At 39.0% G+C, this 26,501-nt stretch overlaps 2 protein-coding genes across 2 annotated transcripts; both read right to left on the reverse strand.

The window, feature by feature from the left end:
• Window positions 1-11,479: 11,479 nt before the first annotated feature.
• On the reverse strand, window positions 11,480-18,418 carry epm2a (EPM2A glucan phosphatase, laforin). The gene is made up of 4 exons (XM_061052002.1): window positions 18,015-18,418; window positions 17,171-17,345; window positions 13,136-13,380; window positions 11,480-12,207 (listed from the first exon to the last, which is right to left on the reverse strand). The coding sequence occupies exons 1-4, from the start codon at window positions 18,259-18,261 to the stop codon at window positions 11,924-11,926; spliced, it is 951 nt and encodes a 316-aa protein (XP_060907985.1). The 5' UTR covers window positions 18,262-18,418; the 3' UTR covers window positions 11,480-11,923.
• An 891-nt stretch (window positions 18,419-19,309) lies between these two features.
• LOC132984564 (hydroperoxide isomerase ALOXE3-like) lies at window positions 19,310-24,958 on the reverse strand. The gene is made up of 14 exons (XM_061051416.1): window positions 24,656-24,958; window positions 23,717-23,921; window positions 23,479-23,560; window positions 23,243-23,365; window positions 23,003-23,106; window positions 22,248-22,420; window positions 21,924-22,067; window positions 21,579-21,782; window positions 20,933-21,019; window positions 20,640-20,806; window positions 20,422-20,543; window positions 20,226-20,326; window positions 19,825-19,995; window positions 19,310-19,737 (listed from the first exon to the last, which is right to left on the reverse strand). Exons 1-14 carry the CDS (start codon window positions 24,800-24,802, stop codon window positions 19,558-19,560), a joined length of 2,010 nt encoding a protein of 669 aa, XP_060907399.1. The 5' UTR covers window positions 24,803-24,958; the 3' UTR covers window positions 19,310-19,557.
• Window positions 24,959-26,501: the final 1,543 nt, after the last annotated feature.

The following is a 26,501-nucleotide window of genomic DNA, read 5'->3' on the forward strand; positions in this document are numbered from 1 at the left end:
GCTTAGTTATTGGTAACTATTTTGGTTATTTTCCCCCCTACTATTCAATCGCTCTGGGTATAAGTTTAAGATACCCGGGGTCCGCAATTGCATCCCACTACCAGGCACCCTTACAGTCTGATATATTTTGACCATTTTCTCCGCTATTGCTTTGTTTTGTTTTTATTGTGTCTTCAGTTTGGGCTCCATACCATGTAATGTGGTCATGAGGCGTGTAAATAAAAACTAAATTAAATGTTGTGTATTCTATAGCCTCCAGCAGAAAGGTTGCAGTGTCCAGTCCGCCCTCTCTTCCCCTGCTAGTCGGCCTGCTGCTGTAGATTGAGTCCATGAGGTCGAACCACTTCCATGTCTTCCTCTGAACACCACTCCAGCTGTTGTGGTCTTTTATTTTTCTGTATTCGCTGCGGACCTTTTTGCATTTTGACCGGCATTGATCTGAAGTCCTTGTGAACCCCTCTGAGGCCATCCTTTGAGTGAAGGTCACTAAAGTGACGATTCTTTCAGCTTCAGATTCAGACAACTTTATTTATCCCAGGAGGGCAAATCAGTTTTGACCAATCAACGGACTGCAGTGTTTCAACCCCACCTTTGAGGGTTGAATTAGTATGCTTGGAACCCCAACAGAAGGGTAGCGAAAAGACATGGGGCCGTATTCACGAAGCCTCCTGAGTACTAAGAATTACTCCTACTGACAAAATTCATGAAAAAGAATTTAATCCAAATTTAAGACTAGATCCTTGTAAAGATGAAAGTTATTCACAAAGAATCGTAGCCCTTAAGAGAGCTCCTAAGGTGTAAATCTGTTAGGAGTAGTGAGGCGGACTTTCAACAGGATGAAGAGTTTCTCAAGCTGAAGAGAAAATGGATAAGGTTCTCCAAACACTGCATAAGAAATGATTTTCGACTCATAGTTGGGCCGAACAGACTAAAACAAATGTATTTGTGCAGACATTTCAATCTATCTACATTATTTTTTCAGTACAAACTGAGACATGCATGTTGACTTTCTCTACATGTGCTCACCTCCACAGGTTTATCCAATCACTAATTAAGACCCTTTACCTGCTTGATGTAATGATCAGCATGTGAAGAAGCTGCTGCACAAGTGAGCACGTTATTTCAAACATCTTGTAGGCTATATACTTATACTTACACATTTGGACACAATTTCAAAGTGTTCATAATTTCACAATGTCTAGATTCTATTTCTTTTTTTTTTTTTTTTTACTTTTTTTCTCCATTTTATTTTTTTGGATCAACCAATAACAGCTTCTGAAAAAATGTGTCATACCTAGCAACGGGGTGGACCACGTCTCCTCCCGAAGATAAACATTTCTGTCCATTCTTTGTTCAGAGTTCCTCTGAGAATGTTACTAAATCACTCTTATGCTAATACTCCTTGCTAGAAATTTTTAAGCTAAGTTAGGAGCTCTCTGAGAGGATTCTCAGAATGTTTGTGAATATGGGCCCAGTCATTTTGACAATGGAAACACCTCAAAATGGGTGCCGTACCGTGACGATCTGAACGGAACTGCTTGGTTGAACGTTGCTTAAGTTTGATGCTATTTTTCACATTTTGTGACTGTTGTGTTTGACACAATATAACAGAGTATATCCACTTCATCTATAATGCAATGGGAAACCTGTTCAAAAGGTAAAAGGGTTAAGCCTTTTTTGGGGGGGAAATGTTGTTATTGTTGAGTTCACCCATTGAAAGTATTCTTTGTTGTGCATTTATAAACTTTCCAATCAGCTTTAAAATAAGTCATGAGGCAGCTCCTCAATCTGATGTTCAAGTTTTGATCCGTTTAAGAAATATTACCTAAATCATTTTTTAGGTTCTACTCAAACTAAAAGGCTTTTCATTAGAATATTAATCAAAATTGGCATCCCAAAGTATTTTTGCCAAAATGATTTATGATGGAAGGAGGAGTGATGCAGAGCTTTTTTTCTCTGCTGTGTTGCAGATTTACAGCATGATAAATCTGAGATGCAGCCTTCCTTTAAAAGTATCATTAATCCGTTTTTGATGGTTACATTAAAAAACGGTTTGTTACTTTATCTGATATCGGTTAGACATGTTTGACAATAAGAAGAAATAATCTTCCAGCTGTCTGCCCCCTATTCTTTTTTCTTCCTTTTCATTTCTAAAAATCCTCTACTTGTCCACAATAACAATAAACATCAGCAGTGACGAATAAGAAGGAAAGAAATCCCTTTTAATATGAAGTGTTTCTGAGCTGTTTGTGAATTCTGTACAAACAGTATGTATTTGTTACGCTTCTTGTGACAAGCACAGACGGGTATTTACATGACTTTGCGTGATGTGGCGTGATGTGGCTTTAAGACAAGTGCGGTATAACTTGTGTGTTCGGTCTGTGTTTATGATGCCATGCTATGGACAGACATTGAAGTATGAGACGCACAGCAGAAGTTGTCCCCGTGCTTTTACTTACCCACACCCGAAGGTACATTTATTCAGAATGTGTACTGTTGTAGTTAATGGCAACCAAGAATTAAACTACCAAGAAGCGCCGTTACACTATGCTTGGACTTGAATCTGATAGATGCAGTAAATGATCGATGGTGGCCCAAGAGATCTAAACACAGAAAACAGAAAACACGTCGCTTCATGCAGCACATTTCACAAAACGGCAACTATTTGAAAAATTAAAATAATATTTTATGAACACAATGACATTTGACAAAAAGCATAACAATGAGAGTGAACCTTGGGTTGGCTTGCTTTCTGTTGGACAGGCGGATGCCGAACACCGGCGGTTAGCTTGTACTAGCCTGCTTTACATTACAAGCAATAAACGAGGAGTGATGAGCCCAGGAGGAGGGGCCCAATTTGAATGTTGTGTTTACAAGCTGTAACAAACATTTCTACTGACTGCAGCTTTATCTGAAAGAGCCAAATGGTGGGTGAATGAGGTACTTATCAACAGTCTGTCATGATTTGGTCTTTTTATAGTTTAGTGTTTCTTCATGTTCTAGTGTGTTTTGTTCATTCTTGAGTTCTGTGTGTCTTCAGTGTTTCATGTATTTATTTTGTAGCTGTCCTCAGTGTTTCTTGTCTTGTGTTCATTCCTTCCTCTGTGTGTTTCCCTCCAGTGTTGATTGCCCTGATTGTCTTCACCTGTGTCCTTAGTCTCACCTGTGTCTGATTACCCCTTGTCTATTTTCGTCTCAGTGTTTCTTCCCTTCTGCGTCAGTTCATTGTATGTTGTTGGAATGTCAGTTTTGCTCGTGCTCCTCTGTGGCGCCCTGTTTTTGATCCCTGTGTTTTTTGTTGAACTTTTGGATTTGAGTTTTGTTGCCTTTGGCCTTTTTGGTTGATTAAATATTTTTTGGTTTCTGCACTTGGGTCCACCTCTACTCGTTGTTTTCCATTTGTGACACAGTAGGAGTACTATACAGTAGATAAGTCAGCTGTCACATAAGTCCCATGTGACCTGGGATAACACATCACTTAGCTTAAATGGTCTGCGTCATCACGTGAGTCGTCCCTACAGAATCTTCTCGCCAAGATTCTGAGTGACAGAGAACTCTGGCGGTCTTTCAGAATTCATAGAACCCGAGTTACACACGTTGCTCTCGTTTTCAGTTTTCCATCATTTCCAAATCACAGATCTCCATTAACCAAAAGTAAGTCATACATCAGCTCTTTCAGAGTTTCTTACATTCTTAGTTTGAACCATGATCTTTGCTTCATTTCTTACATGACAAAATAGATGTAGAGGGAGAGAGTAAAGAGCAGACAGGATTATGTGCACACATCCAGAACAGAGCTCCAGGTGACAGATGGAATTTATTGATTTTGGATATCTCTAAAAAGCCTAGTCCAAGTTTGTTGACCCTAGCCTCTACCTGTGGAGTGCTGTCAGTGTGTGCTGAGAATGATAAATGACTTCCTCCAAATCTAGACCTTCACAATCTGAGGCATTCACGACAGAGTACACATGAAAACATCTGCATTTTGAAGAGGAATCTTGTGTGCTTCCCTGTGACACACCAACAGCTCTGTTTCCCTTGTGCTTGTCACATTGTGTCCCGCTGACGCTGATCAATGGCGGCAGCTATGTGATGATGGAGAGAACAACAGAGTTATTGACAGCAAGAAATAGATTTTCGAGGAAGTCAGTCAGTTCAGTTGCACGGTGTCTGACTATAGTAAAGGGAACGTCAAAACAAATGAATAACTTCATCCCTTTTCTCATTTTGAGAAGAGCCCACCGCTCTTCCTTTCCCTGTAATGTGTTTAAATTGAATGCAGCAATTGAGTTTCATAAATGAAGGCAATAATTACAACCACCTCAAGTCATCTATATTGCATTGAGTTGTTATTGTGAAAAGATCTCTGCAGTCCAGGAAAGGCAAATCTTATAGTCTGGTGCTATTACACTGAATAACTTCAGACATGCCCGTAATGAGAGCAGAGGCAATCTTTATGTGACGAAGATTAGTTCTGTCAAAAGTCACACACGAGATTTTAAATGTTGACTCGTTACTTCTTTGAACTGCCAAAGCTGATCTAAATCGAGCCAAGAAAACCTTCATCAGCCAAGAATTTTTTTGAGATGACAAATCTGGAGCAGACTGCCGATTCAAGAGGAATGAAACATAAATAATGAAAAAAGTTAATTACCTTAATTTACCCATGCTTCAAATGTTACAAAGCTAATGGAACATTTTTTTAGTCATTATGACTTTGGTTCCAAACCTTTTTTTCCTCACGACCCCCACTACTTGTATCTTAAAACAGCTGAGCCCCCCCCCCACAGGTTGGGTGACCTATGGCTTCCATAATGATATAAGGTGATGATATAATATGCATGTGTAGTAAGACAATCAAATAAGGAATAAAATATCAGATACGAATAATAAAAGGACATAAATTATCCTTATTTGATATTGATTTGTAGCATTAAACTAAGTAAAACTTGTGATTATCAATAAACTGATATGATGAACTACAGCTATTGAACCACTGTGTCGTCATATCTCTGTTAAAAGGGAATGCATATTTAAAAGGGCAGAATAATTTCCACAGGGGTTAAAAGGAGGAAATATAGCTAAAGAAATGTAGTGCACGTAGAGGATGCAGAAGACCACCAGCTGATTTAAAAGATGAATTGGCTCCATTGTCTAGGAGTTCTAATAAACAATTTCCAGATAGTATTCACAGCCTGCCTCAGAAAAACCAGCCTGCATACATCACCTCAGTCATTGTTATGATACCCTGGGGACAAAAGGCTAGGTATTATTGAATATCAGCAGGGCACTGCCACTGGCTGCTTGTGCAATGACTCAGACTGCAAATAATGCATTAAAGTGCAGTCGGCCAATAGAGCAGCTTAGCAGTTGTCGGCTGCTTGGATAATCCCTCCAACTGGCTCCTCTGGATGTTTTGACGGCTTCTGCTCCAGGACTCTGTACTTGAGTTACTGCCTTCCAAAGTTTATACATCAACTAAGGTGAAGCTACCCAGCTAATGGACTGCTGCAAGTCTATGAAGGGAAAAACTGCAGGGAAAGTAACTGAGGTGTCTTAATGCTCAGAAATTCAAACTTTTGAGGTAACTTCATAGATTGAAAAAAGTCATCTCCGTCACAGTGGAGTTAAAGTTTGGAGACTAATCGCCAAAGTATAACTATCAAAAGCTGCAGGAAACTTCTGCTGTCACTGTCACAAAGTGTTTTTCCAGAGTGTGTGTGTGTGTGTGTGATCTCGTCACTCAGATTCTTGTGGATCATTGTAGTCGCAATCCCACCGCAATTATCAGTCGTACTTACATTAACATTATTATTAAAAATGTTAATATTAGAGACAGATTTATACTATTACAATATTATTGGCATTGTATCTTAAGTCTGTATTATCGTCGTTGTTTTTTCCCCCATGTGTTTACATCTATCTGTCTGTCTATCTATTTATTCGTCACTCTACATCGCTCCCTTTTTGTCTCTCGCTCTATCCCGCTCTCTCAGCCCACACAGTCGCAGCAGATGGCTTTCCAACAATCAGTCTGGTTCTGCTGGAAGTTCTTGCCTGTCATAAGGAAGTTTTTCTTGCACATGGATTAATATTTGCTCTCCTGTTGGTATGATAACATGAGCCACTTTTACACATGCACTGCACTCCTGAAAATTTCACAAAATGTTCCTGATGAGCTGCATCTGTGAACACAAACATCACAATTTTTCAACCTGACTTTTTTTTCTGCCTGCCACCTTTATAAAAATCAGAAATAAGTTGATAAGCTGATACTTGACCGTAACAGGTAATATTGAGGAAAATTCCACGACTGCTGTGTATTTTCATGCACATAATGAAGCTGCTTCATACTCATTTTTGCTTGTTAGTATGTTCTGTGCTCCTATGCAAATTGTGTTGTAAAACTCAAGAAGAGCAGATTTACATGAGAAAGCACGTGTGTGAAGTTGTAGCATCAGATTAGAGAGGTTGAATTAAATCATCGAGACATGGTTGAAAAGGAAAATGGACGGAAGTTTAAAAAATATATATATTGGGAGTAAATATTGGATTACCCGTTTGTCTTTATCTCTCAATCTACACAGTTGTTTTTTCTGACTTTTTTTGTGTGAATATTTTCAGTGAGTTAATTTTTCAACAAAAAAGTCCAGATTTTTGTTCTACAAGCTCTCACATCAGGTTCAGGTTCAGGTTACTTTATTTATACCCGTAGGTACATTTGGTAGCAGGGAAAGGCACATATACTTAATAAAGCACAAATGCATGGGCCATGGATCAAAGTGTGTAAGTGCATAAAGTGCTCAAATGATCAGATTTGATGAGCAAGTTAATCTTTAAAACCTACATCCAGGCTACAAGCTCTCACATTTTGCAACACAATTACCAGTGCCTTTATAATTCATGCCCGGTGACTTTGGGGGGGAACAAATGTGTGAAACAAAGAAAAACGCACCCAAAAAATGCAATGCAGCCCCACACAGTGAGTCACACGGTGAGTCACACAGTGAGTCTGCACAATACAATCTCAGTTTTATGTATCATTAAACAAAATATCACTTCAGCCTCCAAGATTTATCGACATTTCTTACTGTATCCTGTGTGTGTATACTGTGTGACATTTCTGATGCCTGTTCATATTGCACAGAATGAGTCACTGTCAGATGTTATTTCACAGGACGGATAAACCTCACTCCTGTCCTCACACAAGATGGACTGCTGATGCAAGCTCTGGAAACAAACATGATAGAATAAGTCAATAAATCCTCAGCTCTGTGGTCAAACCGCATCGCTTCACTTCTACTCCTACAGCCAGCAGCTGCCACGGTTAACTGGACTTCTGCCCAGGAGCAAAGTCAAGAGCAATGTCTTCATCACCAGGTTTTTCTTAAGCACACGGTGGTCCCAGACCATGCAAATGGAACTCCGTGGTCTTCAAATCTATTAAGTAAATTGACCAGGGTTGCCCGACTGAAGAGATGAGTATAAATCATTTTGTGGCTCTCTGTATGTGTGACCTGTGGGATTTCCTGAGCAGGTGAAAAAAGCTTTACCTCTCTATGATGAATGGATACCCAGTGCAGACTGGTCAAGCTAATGGACCTGCAGGGAAAACAAATGGTAAACATTTTAAAAGGCTGCGTTCCGGTTCAAATAGCTTGAGCTGGAGTGAATCAAAGGCTTACTGGAGAAAATAAAAACACAATTTACTTTTAAATGCTGAAAAAGGCTGGATATCTCCGACCTAATCACTCCTTACAGTTTTAATTTACATGCAGAAATGTGAGGAGTGATGGGATGATATCTTAAGCCCCCCCCCCCCCCATTCGGAGCCAACAGGTTGATGCTGGGCTGAGCATGAGTGTACTGGTCAGAACTGGCAATAAAAGAGCAGTGGGAGAGACCCACGTTAATCTTGCAGCTGATATAGACCGCTTATTAGAAGGAGGTGTTGTCAGGTTATTATTGAGAATGAGGCATGTCAAATGTGAAGTCAGTGCAGCTCGAGTTGACTGCCTGAACTAGCTCGAAGGCGTTGGCTCATTTGTGTTCAGATAATAAAGTCCAATGCAGAGACAAATGTTGTCCCTTGTGAGAGCTAAATAGCTCTGCACATCCATTTCACGGAGATGCAAAACAAAGGAGACAGGCGATAATTGAGCCTTTTCAGCTTTTCTGGCCCGTTTCTTAAATCGGCATACTGTTCAATTACTGCCCCCTACAGACCTGGAGGGACACGATGAAATAATGGGTCCTGCTTACCTGGCCAGCTCCCTTAACCTTCAGTGTAGCAGGCTAAAAGAGGAACAATTCCACCCCTTCATTGGGGGCGGTGTTCATGTAACTGAGAGAACACCTGGTGATGCTTTTACAGTATGACTGCTGTAATCAGACAAAAAACTAATCCTCTGTCCATCGATGGTGACGGGCTCTCCTCGCAGCACGGAGGACGTCTTGGGGAACGGGGAACACAGAAAATCAGAGTGCAAGCGTCCACCTTATTTTTTATTTCTGATACTGTAGATACGATTTGCACGCATGACTTCCCCCTGAAGATTGCCAATTTGGAAGCCAGCGTGTAAGGTATTGGACAGCATTAGTCCCTACAAACCTTTCTGGTAGACCAGTGATACCTGAAAGTTGCATCACTTGCTCCTGCCCTCCAGAGTTACCAGCATGGTCTCATGCTCTCTGTTTCCCCCAGAACTGAGAGCCTTGACCTCTGTGGACACTTTTTAAAAAAAGGAGCTAAAGACTCATCTGTTCAGACTTGCCTTTGATTTTATGTGACTGTCTGTCTGTTTGTAATATCTCTGTTCAATTCTTCATCATGAAGCACTTTGTGACGTCTGTTCTGGAAAGGGTGCTTTATAAATAAACTTTACTTACTTAATCTCCCCAGCATGGCCAAGTTAGCCATGATGCTTCTCAACTACAGTTTCTGCTTGTGCCTCCATGTTGGACTTCCCTCTCAATTCAAGCTGCTGCTGTTTGTTTCTTTAGCTTGAATCAGCCATCGCTTCTTTAAAGACGCTTAATTTGGCCAAACAGATTAAATAAAGTATGGTCAACAGGGTACCCCGTGCACAGCCTAAACACGCTCCCAGGTGCTCACGTTTGCAGGATCAATCATGAAAAATCAGAAGTCCGTGGCACACTGAAAATAACTTTACTATATTTTTATTGCGCGCACAATAAAAATATAGTAAAGTTAACTTCAGTGTGCCACGGACTTCAGATTAAATAAAGTCTCGACAGAAAAAAAAACTGTGAGTCAGAGTTCTGTATAACTAATACAGATGCTGAGGGAACATTTATGATGCTGTGAACTCACTCATTTCCTATGTAATCTTACTATCCAGCTGGTTCATGAGTCATGTCTCAAGTTAATGTGACCATCAGAGTTCCAGGCTACAGACTGCAATGTCCTCCTGGTGTCTTGATAACAATCTGCAACTGTGTGTCACAGCGACTGTGTAAAGCACTGATCCTGAGCCCACCAGGGATGCCTGTGCTGCCTGGGGTGTAGCACTGGGGTCCTGCCTGCAGTCTTTGATACACTGACTGATATTATTCCCACTGCTAACAATTACACAGTACAGGCTTCACAGCTCATGAGATCTGGCAGTTTAGACTTTTTTGTAGGACTGAGAACACTCTGGTATTACATCCTCTTTTTCTCAATGCTGATATCATGCTGTGTCATGAGCTTCTACTAAAAGTGAGTCCGATTTGAAACAGCTAAGAATGTGTGGAATATCCATATCACTCATTAAGATATCCTTAATATCATAGTGTGTAACCAATTTGTTTTTAATATAAGCCCCTCGCCCACCTGCCTGTCTGGGTTTGGCTGCAGGGATATTCTACATCATCATCCAGCAGGAATCTGATACTCTGAACCTGACTCATAATTTTTCATTAATGCCCCAAACATCACTGAAGCATTTTAAAAGGATTAAATAAGTACCTCCATCTTTAATCTAAATGTGTTTCTAATCTCTCACACTGTAAAAAAAATTAAAGAAAATGTAGGAAAATCAATTTTAGACCAAAGTTGTGACGTCTTTTAAATCATTTAAGCAATAATATTCTAATGTAGACATAGTTGTCTATTTAATGTTTTTAATGTGGGTTCTTGATATAAAGGAAATACACACAGATGACTTTACTAAAATATCTCCTGGTTTAAGCATAACTACCATACTCAGCAATGAATAGCCAGACACAGGATTTAAAAAAAAAAAAAAGGTCAGGTTAGGTTTTGTCTGCTGGACCTTTTATGCATCCTTACCTTCAAAGTAATCAATAAGACCCTCTGCTAGGATGGATAGCAGGAGGGGAAATAAAAAACAGGATGTGCTGTCCTGCAGAAGCAAATTTAAAGAATAAGGTTGTTAAAGAAGACGCAGAGGGACTAAAGACAACCAGAAGTGACATTTCAAACAGAAACGATCCACACAAATAGGTACACAGTGTATTCTCTTATTTCTGGTTTCCTTTTGGAATAAATCTTCATCACTTTAAGAAGCTGTCTGTTTGACGGTTGCTACTTTTGGCTCTAATTTGAATGCACAGATTCGGGGAAATTGGTGTAGCTGATTGGCAGATCCTGAAAATCAAGAGGACTGCTAACACTTAATGACATCAATCACTGACAGAAGCCCAGTGGAAGAAATGCAACATGTTGACAAATTAAACTGGCATCCTTCAAGTGATGAGCCCCAGCATTGTTGCACATATAGGGACTGCAAACACAGACATTTTCCTTTTTCAACCAGTTCACATTTTGCTTCTTAAATATGAGAAGAACTAATCGAAAAATGATTTGGAAGTTCGCCCACCTATTCCCGCTGACACCCTCATAAGGTGCTGTTTGTTTTCTGACGGGACTCAGTTAAAAGTAATAAGAACGTATACGACTTGTACTTAAGGAGAAAAATGGTTCCTCCCCTCTGATGCATTAACCTCCTTAAATCAGGGCCAGGCAGCAAGATAATGTCTTTGAAAAAAAGCAATCTATCTTCAAAAGAAGCCTAGACAGTGAAGTGCAAAATTTATAACAAACAGTCTTCCAGTAATGTCTTATTATGTATGCATTAATACGGTCTGGCAGGGGATGTTGTTTTCATTATTTCGGAGATGGTTGGAATAGCATCCGCCGGATAAATAAATAAAGATGAAATGTTATCAAGCGCTCTGAGGGAGAAGGGGGTGGAGCTTTAATCTTTAATGTCTGGCAGCTGAGGGGGCATTGCTTTTTGGTTTTAGAAACTGACTTGTTGTTCTTGCAAAGAGGGGTGTTTTGATGCAGCAATACAAAAAAAAAAAAACCTCCCAAACAGAAAGGCAAAGATCCCTTTTACCTGTGGAAAAAAATTACACAAACATGCCAACACAATTAAGGGATAATCCTCCTTCCTCGTTGCGTGATGCATTTAAAAAGTTGCCTTCTGAAAACTCTATATCATATCTCATATCAACTCAGTTATGTTTATTGCCAAAAAGACTTTAAGAAAAGGTCTTTCCAGTCACACCTGCAGACATGTTCTGAAAAACCTCGGCTGATTCCAACAGCACAATTTGCAAGAGAAAGTGCTTAACGTCACAGAGACTAATTCCTGAAGTTAAAAGCGAACGCGTCACTGTGGGATTTATTGCTTTCAACATCTCCGCTGGCAGCCAGCAGAGCCCTCCTTAGATACTTGGGGATCAACTAGAATTGGAAAGCCACTCAGATGAAGTGGGTCATTTACGTACATTAGATTTAAGTGGGAGCAAGTTAATTTTCTCGCTATAGGTTTTTTCACCTTCAGGCACCTTTAATGCTGACTACACAGTATGCTTTTAGATACCGAAAGTCAAGTCCAGTTTAGCTTATCATTCCTGTAAATTCTGCTCCAGCGCAAAGACACTTAAACTCTCATGTCTCCAGGTAAGAGATGGTTGATCGTAACTGACCAAACTTCTGCATGAAGTCGGCTTGAGCCTGGATTAAAGCCTCCTCGTCTATGTACACAGCAGGCCTTTGAGCTGCTACAAAGTACTGCACCTTCCTCAGGCTCCAGCCCAGGACGTACATGAGCAGGCCACACACAGCAGCCGTCGACCTGCCCACTCCAGCGTTACAGTGAACGTAGACTGTGTGACCATTCTCCAGGAGGCCGTGAAGCAAGAACACAGCCTGAGGAAGCATCCTGATTCGGCCTGCAGAAGAAGATGATAACACAAAGAAGAAGGATGGAGATAACTAACGACCAGTGACTAGAATGTGTTCCTTTTTGATTGATTGAACTTGATTGTCCAGGTCTGAAATTTGTCTTTCATCACAACAGCTGTATTTGCAACATAAAAAACTAAAGTGAAGATACACAGATATAAACATTTGACATGACACTCAAACACCAAACAAATATTCAGAGGCCTCCAATGTGGTTTGATCAGGGGTTCAGCTCCATGTTCAATTGAGTGTTGGAATCTCGATACACATATTAAGGCTTAACCCTCAAGCATCAGTTTAATTTACTACCCTCTTAAGTCACTAAGGACAAAAATACATCTCTTAAACAACTTCAGCCCAGCCCAAAACTACCAAACAGTTTTAGGAATGTAACCCTTTAAATGCCAGTTACTTGATTACTTGATGTCACCGTTGTTATTTATGAAGAAAAAAAACACAAAAATTTGTTATGTTCCGTATTACAAATATTTGGTGGCTGGGGGATTCTTTTTAAATCAGTCTTGGATATGTCAAAGATTATCCAAAATATTGACTTTGATGCATTGTTAGCTTTTGTGTGGCGTCAGATTTAAAATGTAGTTCCCTGTTTGAACATTGGAGGGTGAAAATGTCCAATTTACAAAAACTGCTATAAAAATAGAACAGATTAATATTAATTTAATTAATTAATTAATATTAATATTAATATATTTTTTTCTCCTTTTTTTTGCATAAATCTCTTAAACAACTCCAGCATTGCTCAAAACTATCAAATGCTAAATAATTATCATGAATTTAACCCTTTAAATACCAGTTTGATTACATGGTTCTGACACTACAGTATCTTTTAGAAAGGTGATGAGCACTATTATTATTTCTGAATGTATTATTTTAGTCTAACAAAACTTGTCTTACCCTCAGTGCTCATATCGGCTGTGGGTATCCACACGTACACCAGGCCACAGTCTTTGTACAGGTGCATCATGGTCTCAGTGGTCATGACTTCCTCAGGGTCACGCCTGCAGCCACTTGAGTTGTTCACCACGTCCCGCTCTGTCTGGAAGTTCATCACTGCAGTAATGCCCAACTCATGCTTCATCTTTATCTTCACGTGTTCCACCTGTCGAGGACAGCTGCCCAGCCAAACACGAGGCAGCACCCTGAGGACAAATGAACGGGAGTCATTCATTTTGTTTAAGTCATTGTGATATGCTACTGGGGGCTGAGTTTAAGAGGCTTCTGAATATGAACCTCTGTGAGAAATTTTCAAGAAAAGGTACAGATAAATATGATCAGATTACAACAAGTTAAAATAAAGGCGGAGAGGAAGCAAAGCAGGGATACAGGATAAAATAATGCAACCATGGATTTGAACTTTATTAAGGCAGTATTAAAGGATATCATGTTAAAAAATGTGCATCTATATATTGTTGACCTGATGTATTGTTCAGTGTATCTTAAAGATGACCATAGGTTTTATTATCACTACATATATGATCCATATCGATGTGTTGTTGCACTCCAATAATTAGCATGAATAAATGGCCAAAGAAGGTTTCCTGTAACAGAAAGGAAACAAAATATTCAGCCTACAGGGTAAAAAGCAGTGACAGTCTCTGGTCTTGACTGGCTGTTTATCAGATCCAGTCTCATAACAAAGCCATCGATACAGTCCAACAACTTCATTGATTAGTCTTAAGGGAATCAGTTTTTCTTTCTGCAACTTCAGAGTTTCACTTTGTTTTTTCCCTTTTTTTCCACTGTAAAGTACGATATGATACGATACACTTTATTGTCCCCTTGAGGAAATTTGTCTTGGTCTCAAAGTGTTCTCTACCAGTTGTTTAAAAGCTATTTTACTACACTACTGTGGGATTGATAGTCCTACATCCAATTTCAATTTAATACCATCTTTTGGAAAATGCACATATTTTTGTCGTGTTTATTTCTACCTAGGTTTTTAAAAAAAATAATTCACGACTGAATGTCTAACATTTAACTAGTTTGAAATACCTCACTTGTTCCACTCCATTTTAATAAGACCCCATTACAATAATGATTATAAGACCCTCAGGCCCCTTCTCCTGTGAACCTCAGCACCAGAGTCCAGGCAGGTACAAGACAGCGAGTTAAAGTCCCTTTGATTCATATAATGAGTTACTGCAGAGGTCAGTGTATATGATACGAGGGGCTACACAGATGCAAGGTCTCAGAGAGTAATTTAAAAAGCTATTAATAGGTATCATACAAGGGCACCATGCTTCCTACTGAACACGGGTCCTTGACACGAGCCTTGTAAGGTCTTGGGACACAAATTAGAACCTGATGGCACCAGCCAAGCCGACTCATTCTTATGCACGTTATGTGCTCACTGCCTCGGGGGCCTGAGGCTCATTTCTGCTGTGGCGGATGTACCAAGGCTCTGAGTGTCATACAAAAAGAAGGTGTACAGGGGTACACCAACATGCATCCCCTCAGTCATTAGTTTGACCTTTTTTTTGTAGAAGTTCTATAATAACTTTTTTTCCCTCCTCAATACTCAATACAATACACTGACTTGTGTATTGTCCAATACCAAACACCTCACTGATTCTAGTTTGATTCAAAATAGACACACAACACTGGTGAAACCCCCCCGCAGATTTCTGATATTTACTAGCTTTGATTATCATTACACTCTGCTAGCACCACATTGTGTTGTTTCTGTTATCGTTTACCTGAAACCACTCGATTCTTTGGCGCAAATAATTATAGTAAGGGATCAGTGCATTGACTGGCATACTAATGATACTGAGAAGTACAGGAAGTATTGCTGGCCAATACTGAAACCAGTATCTGTATCTTAACAACATTGACTTACCTCTTTTCCTCTAAGCCTGACCCACTTATTTCATGTTAAGCTACATACAGCAAATGTGTCAACACTAGAATCCCGCAGATGCAATCCACATAATAGATTCTTCCGTCTGGACCAAAATTGCAAGACTAACTGCCCAATGCACTTTGCCATTCCTGGAGTTGTAATGCTAGTGCGGCCAAAATTGTAGCAAAAACGGGAAAACTTGAAACCTTTGTGTCCAGAATAAAGGAACAGGGAGTCTTCGATTTCCTAAGTGTACTTTTCTATAAACATTCAAAAAGGAAAATCGGACAGACAGAAGAAGTGCTTCATGTTCAAATCTTACAAACACTAGATGAATAAATGTCACTAATGCAAAGCAATGAACATGCAAATTAAAATCTTGGAAGTTTATTCTAATGTTTTGTGATAAATAATGCAACAAGACATTATCCGTTGAAGTTTCCTCTGTAAATTCTCTGAATACTTTTTTAATTATACTGGAGACTGATTTAAAGTGTACAGCCTGGTATGAACAGACACAGACAAATCACGATGTTTTAATGAGAAGCTCATGAATAGGACAGGGATTTGAATAAAAACAAATGCCTGTAGGAGGATACTGAAGTGAGCATTTTCAGTGCTCAGTACCTTTCAATCACTGTACGAGTTGCCTTAAAAAAAACAAAAAAAAACAAATGGGAATTCTGAACAATGCCATCTCCTTTCCTCCAGAGTCTCCAACAAGGTTGAGGAAGGGATAATCGAAGTGTAGTCTACTCTTCTAAAGGACAATCATTTTAAAGGGACAGACGGCAATTATAACGAAATGGGAGAGAGCAAGGTTAAAAAACAAAGGAGTGAGCATAAGAAGGTGACTGAGGCTTTGGTCTGCCTTGAAAGAGACTCAAAAACTAAAAAGTTTGAAAGTCTTACAGCTTTCAACAAGAAAGAAAAGTGTGACCTAAGTGCCCTGCACGTATAAGACATTTAGAAATGAATTACTGAAGATTGTTTTAAATCTGTACGGACGATCACATCATAAAAGCCATAGAACTTAAAACACTGCAGCTTGTTACATTGGGGGAGGAATGATGCATCTCTTTTTGTCTTTTCTACAGGTTCAAAAAGTAATACTGGCAGTTTGTAGGTAGAGAACTTTTTTTTTTACCTTCAAAAAATTATTATTATCATTATTATTATTATTTTTTTACATGCCAAGAGTTTGTTGAAAAATCAATACCATACCCCCCCCCCCCCCCTCAGTAACAGTATTATGAAATGTGTGCGCATGTGTACTGCATGACTGGTTGATTTGTAGTTTACTTTTGCCATAATCTGCCCTGGGACTACAGCTGGAAAATAGCTATTTAGCTAAATCTGGTACAAAGCACATTTACTCTTCTGAGAATAATGTTATCTAGTACATTGTCCCTGACTCAAATAAACTAATAAAATAAACCTGCTTTCTTTGTTTGGAATAAAAACCACAGAGGAGAAATAGATAGTTGAGTCTTATCCAAGGATAAAAAAATATAACGGGTTTACAGGGGTGAGCTGACAAATATGTTTTATTTCACCATTATCGATTGATGACTAACTGAAAGAACAATGGGTAATGAATACCTGGAGGAATGTTGGGTCATATATTCATATAAAACAAGATATATATATAACTTATAAGATACCAAAAGCTCAGACACGGCAGCTAATAGCATTTACTCAATTCCTATTGGTAGCTGGCAATCATTACCGGGTGCTAGGAAAGTTACGTTTTCCTATCAGGTGGGAATGTTAGCTAAAAAAAGTAATGATCCAACTTGCTGTTGTCTAACTATAGCTCACAGAGGGTTATTTTTTTTGTTTGTCCTTGAATTATCACCTGATGTCTCTACAGATTTCCACTGTCCGTTTTCCTTTGAATCGCTCACAATTAGAACGAACTGATCAAAATGAGTCAGACTGCCTGTTAATGACATAATGTCTCCCATGCTGCCCTACTCTAACATCCAAATCCAGACTGCCTTAATGTGAAACCACCATGTTTGCCTTGACACTCACAGTGTTCCCATACAAACATCCTGCAGATGGATGTTATTGTGCAGGATTACCTGGAGAAATGCATGGCCTTCTGACCAGCCACACCGAAGTAAAAACTTGTGGTGTGTTTCATTTCATCCGTGTGTCCCGTTTCCTCTATCCAGTGGCCAATGGGGTTGCAGTAAACGCCATCCACCACATTACTCTCATCAAATGCACAACATCTATCATGGCTCGGACCACTGCCTGGTGAGAGAGAAGAAGAAAGGACAGTTAGTTAGTAAATATCATCTGTAAGGATGTTTTGAACACAGTGCTCATGAAAATATTACTTGAGAAATATTATATTGAGCCTACTAATTCAGGTAGATTTCATTAAGGGACTGAGTTGCATTAAAGATAATTAGCCACAAATCAAACATCAGGTACAGAGTGGGAAAATGGGTCTCATCTAATTCATGTTGAGTTGAAGTAATTTCCACTATCTGGAAATGGTATAGGTTAACTACACAAAATGTAAAGTGAACTTAGCCTCAGAATACTGCTATAAAAAAATGTTTTTGACATCAAAACGAAGCCTATTCTTCAAACAGGTTGCACTGAAATCCATGTGACTGAGTCGATAGAAAAAGTAAAGTGTCACTGTTATATTTCTGCCATTACATTTTTTTTTTTTTTAGGCTGTGTCATAAATAGGCTTTATATTCCCTTTAAACATACAAGTACACTGAAATGTATTTGCATTTAGCAAACGTCAAGTGTCACACTATCCCCATCTAGTGGCGCAAAGGATGCAATACAAAAATAAACCAACATGGCGTCGTGTTGTTGTCTTTTTCAACCTGAAATGTTAACTAATTCTGTGTGGCAAATGATATCCTTACGCACGCGGCTAAACGTATAATTGATGTGTACCTTCCCAGATAAAAGTCCCTCTGACTCTTTTGACGAACTTGAACCACAGCGTGTCTCTGCACGGCTCTGTCAGCTGCACCTCTCCTATCCACAGACAAGGTTCATGAGTTGACACCTGCTTCTGTGAGGCTTTCATTTGGACCGCTCTGCTCGGGTCCCATTGGCCCATTTCCTCGCGCGAGCCCAACACGAACACCTTGACATCCGAGGTCTCCGGAGTGAGAATGACGCCGAATCTAAATAACATTGTGACAAACCTGAACTAAATGATGTGTCATCAACTGTCTTATGGTAGTACAGTCTTTAATGTTGCTCTTGAGTAAAATCCATGTGGACCAAAGTCTGTGTTGTCTCGTCTAAAAATAACGGGCTCGAGGGTGTACCGTGGTCTTTTCATCCAAAGAGGGGAAGAAGCAAAGAGGTCTCACTCAGTCAGAATTACCAGGCACCAAACGACTGAATCACTGTATTTTAAAATTATTTTCAATACTATAACTAAATAGGTTCTAAACTCGAGTATCATTTTTCAATACTATAACTAAATAGGTTCTAAACTCGAGTATCATTTTTGAGTATCTCCTTCTAATCTCATACGTTTGAATGGTTATATGCCTATACTGACTAGTATTTCTACGCTTCTCTTATTTTTTTTATTGTATTAGCCAATTCATCAATTAATTTAAAATTAAAATGTATTTATTTAAGGCACTTGAGTTCAACAGCAACACATAACACATACCACATCATCATCATATAAATGGTGTTATTTCTGTGACTAGGGGGCTGAGTCAAAATAATTATTATGTGTTGTTTTTGATGCTCTTGTGGCATGAAATACAGGATCATGGAAGTTGTTGTCTTCATTGTTAACCAATACATGAATATCCCTTGTACCAACAATCTCTGTTGGATAAAAAAAAAACAATAAACCTGATCTGATAAAACAGCTAGAATGTATTTTTCTCTGAGATTCTGTCACAAGTTGAGCTTAGATCTTTTGGTTAAAAAAGTATTACTTCATAGACATGTGTATGAATGAGCAGTAGAGAGGAGGTCACTGATAAACTGCAAACTCGAAGTAGCAGGATGTATGCCTATGTCTGTTTAGCAAATGTTACCTTGTCTATTGGAGATTTGAACAACCATGGGATGATTTTAATGAAATTTTTTACAACTTTTCATTGTGTTTAGCAGACCAAGATACAGACTTTTCTGATGAAAATAACTCAACTTAAAAACAATAAAACCAGTATTCATGTACAGTGTAATAACGGAATTGTACAGATAGATAGATTATGTGTTAGGCTATTGTTTTTAGAAGGTTAAGAATGCATGTAGTTGAAGAATAAATAGGTTGGGGACAGACATATTAACACAGATCAGGCCATCTTTATTTGGATTTTGTTAATTGTAAAATGCATATGCATTTATTTTAAGCATAATGAAATGACTCATTCTGCCCTGTGGGGTGACCCAAGCTTGCTTGAATGCAGTAGTGAACACACCACTTGACAGAGAGGAGTTGATGATATGCATGCATTTCCTAAATAGTTACACTGTTTTCTATCTGACTAGGGATCAGATATGTGTAAGGTATTTCAAGCTCTGAGTTTCTTGCTGTGATTTCCTCATCGAGGTAGGACAACTCCCCCTGAAATTCTTTAATCATCCTCTTAACAGCAGGTTCATCGAACCGTTCTTCTGGATAAGCACCCAAGGGAACCTGTTAAAACAACAAAATGAAACAGTAAGTGAGAGCAATACATGACAGAAATAAAGTAAGGAGTGGGTTCATAAACACTGGTCTTACCTCGTCAGTGTATTGCTCTGAAAGCAGCCACAGTATTGCGACAAAGCTGACAGTCTCTCCAACATCTGGAAGGGTCTCCAAAATAGTCTCCATGCTTGACTGACCCTTAGCGGTCGGAGGAGGTTTGTGCAGCAGGAGTGAGGCATTGGGTATCCACGAGTTGTAGTCATACTAAATAATAAAATCAGTAAATGTATATGAACCACTTAAGCTTTTTATTTATATATATATATATATATACTCAGATGGGTTGCAGCTGCTCTAACTGTAGGATAACATTAAAAGTAGTAGTAGTTAAGCACATGCAGATCTGCTCCATGCATTCAAAGTGTTAAAATAAACCTAATACTCTTACAAACATGTATAAAAATTATGTTTCCCAACAAAAAACAAATCCTCACCTGTCCACTATTGACTGCAGCATGTTGAGCTGTAGCTGTGAAGATCACCATGGTGATAAACTTGATCACTTCTTCAACAGTATTAAAGCAAGATGGAAACCCTGTTGGAGGTGAAATCATTTTCAATTGATTATTCATTTTCACCCTTTACATGCAGGTTGTGTTTGCCAAGTATTTCTTAACACAGGTGAAATACCTGAGGCGTTGTTTCCTAAGACGCCATGTGTGAATATCTCACTTATCCATTCCTGCAGTTCTGTGTCTTTTTTGACCTCACTGTCTGATGGGTAGTAGTACTCCACGACTGCCTTTACAAAGCTGGTAAAAACACAATTATGGAAAATAATGTAAATAACAGAAACCTTCGCTAAAGGGGAGACAGAAGTTAGGTATATATAGTTAGGAATAGGTAACCTGTTGATGATTTTCCACAACTTCAGGCCGTCGTCTCTGCAGTAGAAATTGGGGATGGAGTCCAGGCCTCGTGCAGTGATGTTGTCTGGCAGACAGAGAGAGCTGTAGGTCAGCTCAGAGAGAGACTTTCTCATGAGCGCTGTCATCCCGTCATATCCAAGGGAACTCTTGAAATCAAAAATGAAGAAAGACCAACAATGATGTGTTCCAAAGTACAAAAAAATAAGTATAAGGCTAAAACTGAACTCCACCACATCTCAAACATTAAGGAAATGTGTTTTGACTGGCCATACAATACTTAAAGCCCCGTCAGGTCCAAAAAGAGATGTTCGGCCTCCAGTGTTTATGTGGAGAGTGTACCGAAAGTGTGGAAACAGCAGCTGTAAGAGAGAGGGAGAGACATTTTAAGTCAAAGTAAGATTCTAATGCCTTAATGAACACAGGCAGCACTTCATGATTGTGATGAGTACTACAGTAGTACTCATAACAATCATACTATGTATTACTACTACTGCATAGTATGCTACTATTCATACAAGTTAACCACGCTTGATGCAAAGGTTCAGGTGTACGAGTGAATCCACAAGTAATGGGAAAGGAGAAATTGCTATTTATAATTTTTGATAATTGTTTTGATTTGAAAAGGTCAAAGAAGTACAACCTTTTGTTGTATAGACACCCTTATGGCTTCCAAGGTACTATGACTTCTTTTTTAGTAAAAGAAAATGAAGTGAAAATGGACAAAGGAAAAAACTGTTGAGCTAAATATATTAAATAGTTAAATGGATGTTACTGAAAAAATTTGAAAATGAAAACGTGAAAAGTGAAATGATTGAATAACTGTCGTAACTATTGTTCTTGGTATCTTTTTCCATTTGCTGAACTCACCCTTACTATTTACTGTAAGAGTAGACACTCTTATCCTGCTGTTAAATGTACCTTGTAGATGGGATGAATGACTGGGAAGCTGCGGAGGGTGGCTACAGCATAGGCCTCCGACAGAAAGTGAGTCTTCATGAGGTGCTGGACCGCTTGGTGATCAATCGCATCTGCATTTTTGATAAACATCTTGGCCAGCAGCCAATCTGTCTCGAGGTCACTGGGCAGAAAGATGGGGCTCTGATCTGACGGTTGTTGAGACAGCTATAATGAGAGAACAAACATTTTATTTTAAGACAAAGAAGATTAAAACGACTTCTGTAAACATAATGAAGCACTATGGAATGGGACCTGAGATTTCACATTTAGGTATTCAATCTGTGATTTGCTGATTCAGATGAATACCTGTATTGCAATGGGCTTCAGTTTGTTTTCAGGGTTCAAGTATAACAAACAGAGACCAGCAGCAACATGCAGAGGTTCTCCATCATAGGGTCTAGTTGGTATACCATCCATTATCCTCTGATCATAGAGGAATATGTTGCCTTTCTGTATTAGGAGGAGAAGTCAGGGGAAAAAAATATTTTTAAAGCAATCAAAAGCTGTCTCTGATGTACTGTAATATTACTCCAGGACTTGCGACACTGTGACATAAATACAACGGATGAACACAGAAATAGTATGCTAATGTAAAGAATGATCACTATCAAAGCCGCTGATCTACCAAACCTCGATTTCACTCTGCAGAGAGTTTCCATTTTCCAGGAACTGCTTCACCATCTCGTCCGTCACGGGAAAGTTTTGGGGAAGCTCTGAGCAGCTCGTGATCACGTTTGGGTTGACAGAATTCAGGAACTGGTATCCAAAAAAGTCGTCTTCTTTCCAATGCTCTGCAACGTACTCTGGAAGAACAACAGTAAACACATCTAATGTATAAAATGATTGCATTTCAGGTCTCAAGTTTAAGATGATCAGCAAGATCATTGGCTTTGTCTGTTCATGGAAGTAAAATGCAGTCAGAATATTAAAGTCCATGCCCAAAGTGACCAAGATGTGGTGCTACTCTCTGCTTCTTTGAAATGATGACTACTGGATTGATCGCTAGCACATTTGGTACAGACTGTAATGAACAGAAGTGGAAAACTTAAAGGTCACATATTATACTCATTTTTAAACTGGTTTAAATAAGTCTCAAAGCTTCCCAGACATGTTTGTGACGTTTCTAGCCAAACCCCCCTCTGATCCTATATTTTAGCATGCCTATAAACCTTTTTGTTTCAGCCTTGTGCAGAACAGGCTTTTCCTGTGTCCATAGCTTGAAGGGCTTTAGCATTGTTGCACCATGCCCTATCGTTTACAGAAGAAGGGCAAACAATCAGATCAAATATAACTTGTAACAGACACCACACACCTTCTTCTAGCATCTGATGGTTGATGGTTGTTGTGTATTTTGCATAATATGTGACCTTGAAAAGAAAAGTTACCTGACATTGTTGTCTTTTTGAACCAGAATATTTTTTTCATATCATCAATGCTTTCCCATTTTTCAGGGGATCCCAGCAGCCCCTTGATCTTTAGTTCCAAACCCCTGAAGGAAGACGAGATAAACAAAAGGAATTACACAACTACATACTGATAACAATGCTTCAAACTGACTTTTGCATCAACTTGAAATGCATTAAAACCCCTCCATTGTCCATGGTATACATTTTTGAAAGACTTACATTATGTTTTGTGTTTTGCTGACTTCTGTCGATTTGGACTCAGAGAAGCGGACCTCAGCTGGGAGCTCTGACGGACTATTGAAATGGTTGATGTGGGACAATCCTTCAGACAAAATCTTCCATCTTATTAAAAACACAAACAGGCAAGAAAAAAGTTCATAAAGGCACAGAGGTAAGCCTCTGAGACCAGAGGTGAAGTTCTTGGTACATATTCTACTCTACAAATCAAGACTTACTGGTAGAAGCTTTTTTTCGACGTCAGCTCTTGTTTCCGGTGCTCAATCAGCAGGGGATGGTCGTCCTCAAAAACCTTCATGGCTTAAACACAAAATGAACATGATAATTACTTTCAATATTGTATAACAAATTGTCAAAACATGTAGGCCTATATTCATTTCTAAAATCCTTATATGTAGTTTATATACTGTATGAAAACCATGTCTTTAATACAATATTTTGGATTGAAATGCAGACCTCTCCCTCCTCTCAGCTCCACCAGCTCCCCCCTGGAGATCCATCTGTAACAGGGGAAAAGAAGAACGTCCCCCTCCGGAGTCGTCACCACTATTTTGGAGCAGAACCACTCGTCTTCTGGGAGAATAAAAAAGGGGTCCTTTTCAACCTTGATCAGCAGGAGTTTACCAAGTGATGAACTGGTTTTCAGGATGTAGGTGCCCACCTTAGGAAGAAAAAACATAAATATACCATTTAAGCACAGGCCCTGACACGCCCAAAAATGCATTGTGTGTTAGCTACAGGTGTTCTATAAGTTAAACTCAAACAGGGTGTAACTGAAAGATCTGCAATTAAAATGTTCAATACAAACAGTTCTGCTATCATAAGATGGCATGGTTGATATAGGTTATTTACATTAAGACACATATTTGATGAAAGGTTCACCTAGGGATAGGAAATCAGGCAAATTCCAAGGTGAAATAAAAGTGAATCACAATACTGATTATGATTATTGGTAAAGTACTTAAAATGAACATTAGTAAGTACAACATATCAAGTTACCCAACCTGGTGACCTGTTAATAATATAAACACCATAACCCATCATAGCAGATATCCTGTTTATATGTTTCTTCTATGTGTAAATGAATGGAAGGAGTGACCATAAATCAATCTTGGCTGTGTTGAAATAAAAAAAAAAAATGTTTTAATAAATGTAGGATATTCACTTCTGTGCATTATAGCCTGTGAGTTATGAAATAAAAGTGTACAGTACTCACTAGATGTTCTCAAAATAGGTATTGGTAGTTCATCATTAATAATAGTTATTGAATGTAAATGTAATGCATTTTTATTAGCCATTTGATTTGGGAAATTCTATCGCAATGTATAGAATATTTGCACAAGCACGAACCATTACGTGTACTTGATCTAAAGTCAGAATTCAACTGGAACTTACTTTCCCTGTTGTAAAGTCGATACCAAAGTTGTCCAGCTCGGTTCTCTCACTCTGCCCGTCCTTTCCAAATAAGGTGAGGTGAATGTGATCAAATGTTCCTCCATGTTTCATGTCACCTGTTGTCACCTCCAGCTTGTACTCAGGCATGGCTGCTCTGTGGAAACTGGTCAAAGAAAGAGAAACAGAATCTCTATAAAGAGAAGTCTTCAACACTGAACAGAAAAAGTCTGAACACAGGTGGTTTCTCTTTTCTGTGTCCTTGCATCAAAGCTCAAGATGTTCCTGAAATTGTTCCCTGAATTTTTCTTCACTGCCTCTTTCTTCTTTCTCTTCAGTCCCCTCCCCCTAATTTCATTGAGGGCATTTCCAAGTCTGTTTTTGAGCACTGAGCAATGTAGACTTTCTGGTTTTGAATGTGCATGTCAGGCCAAGGAGGGGGGACCAGGACCTGTTCAAGTAGACCAGGAACAAGCTGACGAGGGGGATCGACACTGAGATGCTGAGGAAACATTTCTCAGATAACGACCCTTCGGCAGTTTGCGCCTGCGAGGGGTCACAAGCGACAGGAGACCCACCCAGCCCCCTGCAGGTAACAATAGACTGGCTGAAGGACATCACAGCGGCCGGCTGTGGCTCAGTTGGTAGAGTCATTGCCTCTCAACCATAAAGTCAAGGGTTCAATCCCCAGCAGAGCAACATGTCCGATGTGTCCTTGGGCAAGACACCTAACCCTGCATTGCTCCCGCTGCTTCAGTGGTGGTGTATGAATGGATTAGTGTTTTACTTACTCTCTGTTGTACGTCGCTTTGGATAAAAGTGTCTGTTAAGTGAATTGTAACATTGTAACACCACCCCGATACTCAGACTATGATTGTTGGAGATATTTAATTGTTGTTGGTATTTAGTTTACTAATATTTGGGTGGTGTTGTTTATTTAATTATTCTACACGTTTTCTTTATTTAGAATAGATTTTGGGTAATAATTTCTTTTGCTGGTTATTTGTTTAGTAATCAGTCAGGGGACCCTTCTGTGAAACTACTGAAATTTGCAGACGACACCACCGTCATCGGTCTCATCGAGGACGGAGACGAGTCTGAACAGAACACTGTACACAAAAAAAACCCGTCACAAGAACAGTTTCTTCCCCCAGGCTGTCACTCTGATGAACGCTAAACAGTCACAGAGTGTCAGACCTGTCGTGGTGAAATGACTCTAAACCGAGCCATCACTGTGAATGTACATATATGTATATAATATTATTTAATTTAAATGATCAATATACGCACACTTATTTATGTAAATACTGTAATTGACATCTTAATTTACCCATCTGTCACATAACTGCATTTTTCTTATTATCATGTTACTTCAGCATCTTTTGCACTATGCACCACTGCACTGTTTCATATTTAGTCATGTAAATATTAGTCTTTTCTTATTATGTTTATGATATTTAATGTTGTACCTGTACATATTCTGATGTAAATATCAAGCTCAAGATGTACTTCATTTTTGTCCCACAAGGTTAGAAATTTGTCTTGGGCTCTTCACCCATGCTGCAGCCATAAAAAAAGATAACAATCAACATCATTCACATCAAACACTAAACATTATTAAAAAACAAAAAAAATAATTAAATTAAATTAAACTGTCACACTTCTTCCAGAGGCTCAATGTCTTTACAGGACTTACTGTCGAACATGGACCATTTGTCTGAGGGTTTACATTATTCTATTGAGCCTTAGTGCTATTAAATACAAAATAATTGAATTTGGCAGGCAATTAAAGGGTTATTATTATAAGCACTTGAGCCAGTAAATTACCCTTAAGCTTGCAAAAATGTTT

This window comes from Labrus mixtus, chromosome 12 (genome assembly GCF_963584025.1).
Source record: "Labrus mixtus chromosome 12, fLabMix1.1, whole genome shotgun sequence".
Taxonomy (NCBI): domain Eukaryota; kingdom Metazoa; phylum Chordata; class Actinopteri; order Labriformes; family Labridae; genus Labrus; species Labrus mixtus.

Excerpts from the sequence above, each read along its gene's own strand:
- epm2a (XM_061052002.1), bottom strand. The coding sequence starts at position 18,261 with ATGTTATTTAGATTCGGCGTCATTCTCACTCCGGAGACCTCGGATGTC. Across the intron at positions 17,346-18,014 it reads AGGGACTTTTATCTGGGAAG|GCAGTGGTCCGAGCCATGAT; the intron begins GTACACATCAAT and ends CTCTCTCACCAG. Across the intron at positions 13,381-17,170 it reads AAGGCCATGCATTTCTCCAG|GGTGCTGCCTCGTGTTTGGC; the intron begins GTAATCCTGCAC and ends ATTTGTCCTCAG.
- LOC132984564 (XM_061051416.1), bottom strand. The coding sequence starts at position 24,802 with ATGCCTGAGTACAAGCTGGAGGTGACAACAGGTGACATGAAACATGGA. Across the intron at positions 22,068-22,247 it reads CTCTGCAGAGTGAAATCGAG|AAAGGCAACATATTCCTCTA; the intron begins GTTTGGTAGATC and ends CTCCTAATACAG. Across the intron at positions 19,996-20,225 it reads CTGCAGTCAATAGTGGACAG|TATGACTACAACTCGTGGAT; the intron begins GTGAGGATTTGT and ends TTTATTATTTAG.